This window comes from Penaeus japonicus, unplaced genomic scaffold, assembly GCF_977035675.1.
Source record: "Penaeus japonicus unplaced genomic scaffold, GWHDUDI00000001_assembly GWHDUDI00000041, whole genome shotgun sequence".
In the NCBI taxonomy this organism is placed as follows: Eukaryota; Metazoa; Arthropoda; class Malacostraca; order Decapoda; family Penaeidae; genus Penaeus; species Penaeus japonicus.
In genome coordinates this window covers 3,429,481-3,439,480 of record NW_028234443.1, presented here as the reverse complement: position 1 = coordinate 3,439,480, position 10,000 = coordinate 3,429,481, and the positions used below count along the sequence as shown (strand labels likewise).

General features: G+C 39.4%; 1 protein-coding gene across 1 annotated transcript in view; it reads left to right on the top strand.

The window, feature by feature from the left end:
- The window catches only part of LOC147466759 (uncharacterized), a 10,396-nt gene extending 3,223 nt beyond the window's left edge, over positions 1 to 7,173 (top strand). Inside the window, exons 3-10 of the mRNA XM_086534322.1 lie at positions 1 to 531; positions 929 to 1,044; positions 1,583 to 1,714; positions 2,635 to 2,829; positions 3,596 to 3,712; positions 4,229 to 4,409; positions 6,241 to 6,263; positions 7,099 to 7,173. The exon at positions 1 to 531 is cut by the window's left edge and continues 1,122 nt beyond it. Coding sequence (XP_086390448.1) covers positions 1 to 531; positions 929 to 1,044; positions 1,583 to 1,714; positions 2,635 to 2,829; positions 3,596 to 3,712; positions 4,229 to 4,409; positions 6,241 to 6,263; positions 7,099 to 7,173 — 1,370 coding nt within the window. The remainder of the gene's footprint in view (positions 532 to 928; positions 1,045 to 1,582; positions 1,715 to 2,634; positions 2,830 to 3,595; positions 3,713 to 4,228; positions 4,410 to 6,240; positions 6,264 to 7,098) is intronic.
- Positions 7,174 to 10,000: the final 2,827 nt, after the last annotated feature.

Here is a 10,000-nt window from a genome sequence, read left to right as displayed (position 1 = left end):
GGGCTGTCGCGAACGACGTCTGCGGAACCGACACCGAAGTCATCACGCTCACGTTTTGCAAGGATCACCAGTTCTCGTGCAGCGACGGCAGTTGCATCGAGATCCGGCAGCGGTGCGACATGGAGCTCGACTGTCCCAACGGCTCGGACGAGATGGCCTGCGACTTCCTCACGCTCGACCCTTCCTACAACAGCGACAACCCTCCGCCACGCACCGCCGCCTCCAGACCCGTCGAGGTCCAGATCCACCTCCACATCTACGCGATCGAGAGCATCGACGTCGACAACTTCGTCTTCACCTGCGAGGTCGAAGTGACGACGGAGTGGTTCGACCCTCGACTGCGCTTCCGACACCTGAACTTCGCCAACGAACTCAATTCACTCAGCGGCAACGACAGGCTGCCTTGGACGCCTCGCCTGGAGTTCCTCGGCGACGGCCAGACGACGAGCGACGTCCTAGAACGGCGGTCGTCCCTGATCGTCCGACGATACTCGGATCCCTTGGGCGACAACGACGAGGAAGAACAAGCGAGTGAGTTTGTTTATATCTTTCGTCTCTCTTCGTATTCGTCAATCAAGCGAGTCCCCCCTTTCAGATATGATATATTTCCCTTTTTCTATTTATTCGGATGTTTAGCAGTCAGTCAGGAAGGTATTAACTGCTTTACTGATGATGTGATTCCTCTCTATAGGCAATCAATCAATCAATCAATCAATTTGTTTCAACTTTGATATTATTCCCATCTCTTTGTACTCGCACGTTAAACAATCAGTAAAGACAGTATTAACTGCTATTCACCCACATTGCATAGACTTCTTCCTATCTCTACATATCCATCAACTAATCATCATATCTTTATCTATCTAATGCATTTAGGATAGATAACCAAACCGGCTTTGAAGTGATCAATGTCCCCTATTTTTTTCAGGTGAAGTGTTTACAGGTGAAGCGAACTCCCTCTTGTTAATGCGGAAGTTAACTGTAACGACCCCATGTCAGTTTGATTTGGAGAAGTTTCCCTTCGATAAACAAGAGTGTTCTATAGTAAGTGGATTTTAAGTGGCGTGTGTGTATAGGGGTTGGGGAGGGAGGGAGGGAGGGAAGGGGGAGGGGGTTGTTATGTGTTGTTGTATGTGTGTGTGTATGTGCTTTCGTGTGTGTGTGTTTGTCTGTGTTTTCGTGTGTGTGTGTGTGTGTGTGTGTGTGTGTGTATGTGTGTGTGTGTGTGTGTGGATCTAACCATCTATAGATCCATTGATCTGGTTATCTAGTCATCACAATATATATGCATTATATTTTTAATAATCCATATATGTACATAAATCACCTCTTTATCAGTTTATCAATTTATTAATCTATTTATCAGCTTTTCTACATATCCATTAACCCATCAACTGATTCATTATTTTTTATTGATAAATCCATTCCTCTATTTATCAAACAATATATCTATCCACTCATTCTAAATCCATTTACCTACGAATCTATTCATCAATAAAACCATTCACTCATTTAATAAACTCTCTATCTATCTCTTCAAACATCTATTAAACATCTTTAAACATCTATTAATCTATTGTAGAAAATGGTGATATCTGGCATCACGCGCGACTATATAACCCTGAGTCCGGACGAGAGCGGCATATCCTTCGGTGGGAGGCGAAGGATGCTGGAGTATGTGTTGGTGAACGAAGAAGTGTCTAAGCAAGATCTGGTGAGATTTTACCTTTAGGGGAGAATTAAGGAAGAAGGAAGGGAGAAAGAAAGTAGATGGAAGAGAGGTAGATAAGGATGGGGGGAGAGAAAAAGTATTGATGGAATAGAAAAAAAGGGAAAAGGGGATTCAAATATCGAATTTTGATTTTTTTTTTTGTCTGCAGCGACTAAATGTTTTCTTGTTGCTCTATGTGTATTTCTTAAGGGGATTGTTTTTGTTATCAGTAATGATATGAATGGTAATGATTGCAGAACAATGATGATAATATTAGTATTGTTATCCTCATCATTATTATTATTAAAACAAAGATCATGATACTATTAACCCTTTATTTACTTGGTTTCCAGAAGTATGACACTAATAATGACAACAATGATAAATAACAAATCCCCTCCCACTGAGACAAATAAAACCACTACAACAGACGAATAAACACCATATATATAAACATTTCAACAAGTTGGCTCACACTATAAACACAAAACTCAAAAATACCAACTACAGCGGCCTCGAGGCGCACCTGTATCTACACAACCTGACCTATCACTACAAGATTTTTCCTTCTACAGGGCAACAACAGCGACCTCGAGGCGCCCCTGTATCTACCGAACCTGACCTATCACTACAAGATTTTTCCTTCTACAGGGTAACTACAGCAGCCTCTGTATCTACACAACCTGATTTATCACTACAAGATTATTCCTTCTACAGGGCAACTACAAGCACACCTGTATCTACACAACCTGACCTATCACTACAAGATTATTCCTTCTACAGGGCCTCGAAGCGCACCTGTATCTACACAACCTGACTTATCACTACAAGATTATTCCTTCTACAGGGCAACTACAGCGGCCTCGAAGCGCACCTGTATCTACACAACCTGACTTATCACTACAAGATTATTCCTTCTACAGGGCAACTACAGCGGCCTCGAGGCACACCTGTATCTACACAACCTGACCTACTACTACATTACGTCGACATACGTCCCCACTCTCATCATTGTAATCATTGGCTACCTCGTTTTCTTCTTTCCTATAAATAATTTTAACGAGCGGATTATGGTGGGACTGACTGGCTTGCTGGTTGAGGCGACTTTCTTCTCTCAGGTGAGGCGCTATTCGTGTTGCAATTGCTGTTGAGTGTGCAACTATGATTGAGTTATAAAAGGGGATGGGGATGTAGTTGTTTCTTGAGGAGGTCGAATCGTCGTGCATGTCTGTGTTTTTGTTTTTTTGTTTTTTTCTTATATTTTATTCTTTATTGTTATGTGTCTTGATGATATATTTTTGAAATCGATGTCATATATGCTATTGCAATACATCGTCAACGATAATCAATTGACACCTTCACATCATTTACCTTAAAGATAATACATTCTCCCAAAAATAAGAGGGACAAAACTCATCTTCCCGAAATATATCACATCAATTATACAAAATCAACCCTTTTCTATAAATAACTTTCGTTTCTCGCATTTAATACTTCCCATTCTTTCGTCTGCAACATATACATTCCACACAATTCAATTTCCTTTCCTATCTCCCTATACATCGCATTCCGTTATCTATTCCTCCTTCGCCTTTTCTTCTGCAACACAACCAATTTTAATTCCCTCTCTCCCTATACATTCCATTCCCTTATCCACCCCTTCTCTTTATCCTTACCCCCTGCAACATATCCATTCCACAAAACCCAATTTCAATTCCCTCTCTCCCTATACATTCCATTCCCTTATCCACCCCTTCTCCTTATCCTTATCTCCTGCAACATATCCATTCCACAAAACCTAATTTCAATTCCTATCTCCCTATGCATTCCATTCTCTCATCCACCCCTTTTCCTTCTCCTTATCCTACTCTTTATCCAACGCAGGTCAATTCATCCATCCCACACACCGCCTACATGAAGTTGGTGGATATTTGGATGGTGTTCTGCATCCTTATCCTGTTCCAAGTGGTGGTGTCCGTTGTTGCAATACATTGGGTTCTGGTAAGTGGAAAGAGGACATGGTTCTAAGTTTTTTTTTTTTCTTGTTTTTTTTATAGTGGTTGTGTCATTGTCATTGCCGTTGTCATCATCTTCTTCTTCCTCCTCTTCCTCCTCCTCCTTCTCCTCCTCTTCCTCCTCCTCCTCCTCCTTCTCCTCTCCCTCCTCCTCCTCTACCTTCTCCTCCTCCTCCTCCACCTTCTCCTCCTCCTCCACCTTCTCCTCCTCCTCTACCTTCTCCTCCTCTTCCTCCTCCTCCTCCCCCTCCTCCTCCTCCTCTACCTTCTCGTCCTCCTCCTCCTCCTCCTCCTCCTCATCATCATCATCACCATCATCCCCACCCCCACCCCCACCCCCACCCCCACCCCCACCCCCACCCCCACCCCCACCCCCACCATCACGAATCCAAATCTTCCAAATCCACTTCCCAACAACAAACAACAAACAACAAACAACAAACAAACAAAGCCCCTCCTAAGACAAGCCCACAATCACCCGCAACCCTTCCTCCCCCACCAGGAGAAATGGACGCAGCCCAACCCGACAGCCGTGACGTCAAAGGGCTTCCCGAGCTCCCTTCTTCGGGCCGAGGAGCGGAAGAGGGCGCGGGCGGCGAAGGTGAACCGCTTCTGCAAGCTGTTCACGCCCATCGTCACTGGGCTCTTCCTGGTGGTGTACGCCGCCCTCGCGCTTTCTTCGGGTTAGGGTGGGTGGGTGGGTTAAGGAGGGTGGGCGGGTTGGTGGGTTGGTCAAGGAAGTGGGTGGGTGGGTGGGTTGGTAGGTCGGTCAAGGGAGGTGGGTGGGTTGACGGGTCGGTAGGTCGGTCAAGGAAGGTGGGTGGGTGGGTGAGTCACGGAGGGTGGGTGGATCGGTGGGTCGGTAGGTCAGTCAAGGAAGGTGGGTGGGTCAAGGAGGGTGGGAGGTAGGGAAGGAAGGAGAGAAGGAAGGAAGGAAGGAGGGAAGGAGTGTGAGGACGGAAGAAGGAAGGAGGGAGGGGAGGCGATAGCTTGGTGGGTGGGTGGGTGTCCGAGTGGGAGGGCGGGTAGGTGGGTGGGTGAAAGGGAGGATGGATGTAGCTGAAGAAAGGTAGGGAGAGAGGGAAGAAAGAAAGAAGGTAGGGAGGGAGGGAGCTGTATTTATCTTTTTGGCGTCAGAATAAACAGTATCTATCTATCTATATATATATACATATATATACATATATATATATATTTATGTAAATATATACATATATATATATATATATATATATATATATATATATATATATATATATATATATATATATATATATATATATATATATATATATATATATATATGTGTGTGTGTGTGTGTGTGTGTGTGTGTGTGTGTGTGTGTGTGTGTGCTTGGGTGCGCGCGTGTGTGTGTGTATACATGTGTGCGTGTGTATCTGTGTGTCCATGTATGTACAGTATTGACAGTAGATAAACCCTGAATATGTTGCACACACATATTGTAAGACTCTTCTCGGAAAAGGATTTTGTGGTCATGCGCACAATCATTGCAATTGTGTGACTCATATTGATTTAACATTTAGAACTCCCTTCATCAATATTCAATTCTTACGCCAGCAATCTTTCTCTATCTGTATGTCTTTTTATCTGCGTGTCTATTTCTATTCCTCTTTCGCTTTTTGTTCGTATGTTTGTTTCTTTTCCCTTTGTTTCCCACTTCTGTATTTATCACTTTATCTTAAATTTTCATTATTGTTAGTGTTGCGCTAAAACTGACAGTGATGTGGAAGATTAATCAATTGCAAATTATAAGTTTTATTATGATATGTAATGCATTTCTTGCACCCATTCAAGATAGTAAGGTCCAGATTTGATTGAGGTCTATTTTGAATTATGAATCGTTTGTTATAGTGGTATATTTTTTAGAATTCTGAGCTACATTTAGTTCATACTTTATAGATACCCTATCAGTGGATGGCATTTTGTTTCTGTCTGTGTGTCTGTGGTCGTTCTCTTTTTTCTATTTCCGAAGGGTGTCGTATCTTTTCTAAATAAACCAAGTATATGTCTCTCTCTTCTCTCTCTCTCTCTTCTTTTCTCTCTCTCCTTCTCTTTCTGTCTGTCTGTCTCTCTCCTTACTTCTCTCACCACTTTTCTCTCTCTCCCTCTCCCTCTTTCCTTCTCTTTTTGGCTATCTCTCTCTCTCTCTCTCCTTTCTCCCTCCCTCTCTCACCCCCTCTCTCTCCCTACCTCTCTCACCCCTCTCTCTCAGCTCTTTTTTATTTTGGATCGTATGTTTTTGTCATCTTTGCCATATCTAAATATTGTCCTTAAAATGTATCTACAGACTCAGATTTATATCATATTTTGCTCGAAAGACTTTGTATATATATTCAAATTTATTTTTGTCAGTACGTACCCTCTGTCTTTTTGCCCTTTTGTTGCAATTGTAGCTATTGTATCTACTGCAATTGTTGGAAACTGGGTCATACTAATTCAACTTCACAATACTCTAATACTCTTTTTTCTACACTACAACTCAAAACCATCCAGGGTCCACTGAATACTTGATCTTTGTAACCATCCAAAGTAACCATGGTTTTAAGGGAAACAGACATACACACGTTGTATATTATGCGTGCTATTTATTCTTCAGTTTTGTGTGTTTAATGTAAATAAAAGACAAATATTCGCGAACAGAAATGGTGTTTTATTGTGTGTTTTTCTTTTACTACTAATGGTGAAGCAGTGATAAAAAAATTGAGATAAGTAATTTTTGTTATTGTTGTTGTTTTGTGTATATGAGTTTGAATTCTGTCTTTATAATGATGGTGAAGTTATTGATAGTCAGGTCACTGATAAACGCTTTGTATTGAATGAAATGTGAATATAGATCAGAAATTGATTCATGAGCTAAAATCTTCATTCTTTTGCAATCCATGCTTACGTTTGGTTGCAATTTGTAAGCAAGTCATATCATCTCAGACCAATATGTATATATATATATGAATTTCTGGATGAATGAAAGATATATATATATATATATATATATATATATATATATATATAAAGTTTTTTTGAAGGTATCTATGGATGAATATATATCATAAAATAATTTCACAGAAAATAATTCCGTTTGGAAGCCATCTTGGTAGATACTGGTTATGGAAAAAATGTATATTTGTAGACATATGAGAAAAAAATAATGATAATAATAAAAAGAATTAATATGGTAATAATAATAATACTAACAAAGCTAATGATAAGAACGACAGTAACAATGATTAAGTAGTAAATAAACAGTATTAACAAGAACAATAAGGATAACAATAACGATATCAAAAAAAAAAAAAAAAAAAAAAAAAAAATATCACTAAAAAAAATATCCACCCTGAGACCTCATGTTTCCAGACACCCAAGAACCAACCAAAGCGATACACAACCCCCGAAGAAGTCTCCGAAGTGGACAAGAACACACTGAAGTAGGAAGGCGCTGACGAGTCGCAAAGAAACAGCCATGAAGAAGTTAACGACTGGATAGTTAGTTCATGGTTGGGTCTGTCCAATAGGTGGTAGGGGCGTAATAGCTCTGTGAATGGGCGTTAGGTCCTTTGGTCGTACGGGTGTTTCATCTCTGTGGGTGTGATAAGGTTTATTTTATAAGTAAAGGGATGGTTATCGATTGATTTGAATAGTGTGAAGCGATTGGGGATATAAATGAGGAATTGGATTTACATGAGTTAGGAATATATAAACTAGATTGGAATATATCAATTGATTATGGATACACCAATCAAGTGGAAATACATCAATAGATTAGAAATACATGAAGGTATTGAAAATACTGTATATATGCATGTCAATCAACCAACTGGGAAAAAATATCAACCAAATTGACACATATCAACCAATTAATCAGAAATACATTAACCACTTGGAAATACATTAGAATTGTATTATTCATTACTTCCCCCCTTTTCATTAAAATGATGAATTTATTCATGGGGATAATGCTGGTGATAATTATCTCTCTCTTTATCATCATAATTATCATCATCACCACCACCATCACCACCATCATAATCACCATACCTACCACAATAATCCTCACCATTCCGCAACACAACAAACCTTCTATCAGACACGGTCGGGGACATGGGCGGTGCAACTTGCAGATGACGAGTCGTTGCATCGCCCCGCACGCGACGCCGCCCATCCGACGACGGGCGCCAGGGAATGAAGGGGATTTCCGGGTCGGAATTGTGGTCCTTCTTGCTCCTGGCTTTGAGTTCTTGAATGCTGGTTATTAAAGGATATCCTGTGTTAAGTATCGTTGTGTATCAATTAATCGTAATATATATATTTTTAAAACTATTCGTAATATATATATTATCGTAATATATATATATATATATATATATATATATATATATATATATATAAACTATCTTAATATCGTAATTCGTAATTTTTAAAAAAACTATTCGTAATATTAAGTATCGTTGTGTATAAATTACTCGTAATATTTTTTTTTCGTATTCGTAATATATATAAATTTATATATAGATAGATATATTTATAAATATATAAATATATATACATTATTTTATACATAAACAGTGTTCGCGAAAAGTTTGGGCGCAAAATTATAGGCGCCTAAATTTTCCGCTACACGGAAACTTTAGGCGCCTATAATTTTGCGCCCAAACTTTTCGCGGACACTGTATATATATATATATATATATATATATATATATATATATATATATATATATTGTTTTTTAGTCGGTGCTATTCGTAATATATATATATATATATATATATATATATATATATATATATATATATTATTCGTAATATTTTTTTAAATTTCATTTCACTCGGTCATTAGCTTGTGCATGAAGATATTAATGTCATTTCTGATCGTATTAGGGTAGTGGTTTTCAAGCTGGGGGGTGCGTGCCCTTGGGGAGTGGGGTGGAGGGTGGGGAGGGAGGAGGGAGTGGGGGAGGGAGTAATTTTCAGGGAAGGAGGGGTTGGGTGGGGTGGGGAGGGGGACAAATAACGAAGCTCTCTAGATTTTTGTAATTCTCTCAAGTGAGTCACCCCAAGTTTGGGAATTTCAGTATCTTTAAAAGTGGAAATATAACCTCACGCAAGTTTAGACTTTTTTTTTTTTTTTTTTTTTTTTTAAGGAAAGTATAATCTTAATAGGGTAAGTAAAAGGGTATTACGTAATGGAATTGTGTGTGAATGTGTGTGTTTGTGTTTGTGTGTGTGTGAACTCGCATTACAATAACATTTAAATAATTTGACGATCTGAGGGTGAACGGGGGCGTGAAGGCAAATACTAACCACCAAAGGGGGGCATGGTGATAAAAAAAAAGATAAATAAAAAAAAAACTATCTTAGAGGGAAAATTCACGACTCCATTCAACCAGTACCCAACACACACACACACACACCCAACACACACACACACACACACACACACACACACACACCCAACACACACACACACACACACACACCCAACACACACACACACACACACACACACACCCAACACACACACACACACACACACACACACACACCCAACACACACACACACACACACCCAACACACACACACACACACACCCAACACACACACACACACACACACCCAACACACACACACCCAACACACACACACACAAACACACACACACACACCCAACACACACACCCAACACACACACACCCAACACACACACACACACACACAACACACACACACACACACACAACACACACACACACACACAAACACACACCTCTCTTCCTTCTAACAAGAATAAATATTAAATCCATCATACCAGTAATAGGAAAGTAGGAGCCCCAGCAATCCACCGATAAGAAAGTACCACCAGGGGAATAAACCTCGATGTCCACAGTCACACTTCTCCAGGGTGAAGTTGCAATTCCTAGTATGCAAAAGGAAAAAAAGGAATTAAAAGGAATTAAAAGGAATTAAAAGGAAAAAGGAAAAAAAGGAAAAAAAGGAAAAAAAAGGTAAAAGGAAAAAGGAAAAAAAAGGAAAAAAAGGAAAAAAAGGAAAAAAAAGGTAAAAGGAAAAAGGAAAAAAAAGGAAAAAAAGGAAAAAAAGGATAAAGGAAAAAGGAAAAAGGAAAAAAAAAGAAAAAAAAGGAAAAAAAAGGAAAAGGAAAAAAATAAGAAAAAAAGGAAAAAAAGGAAAAAGGAAAAAGGAAAAAAAGGAAAAAAAGGAAAAAGGAAAAAAAGGAAAAAAAGGATAAAGGAAAAAGGAAAA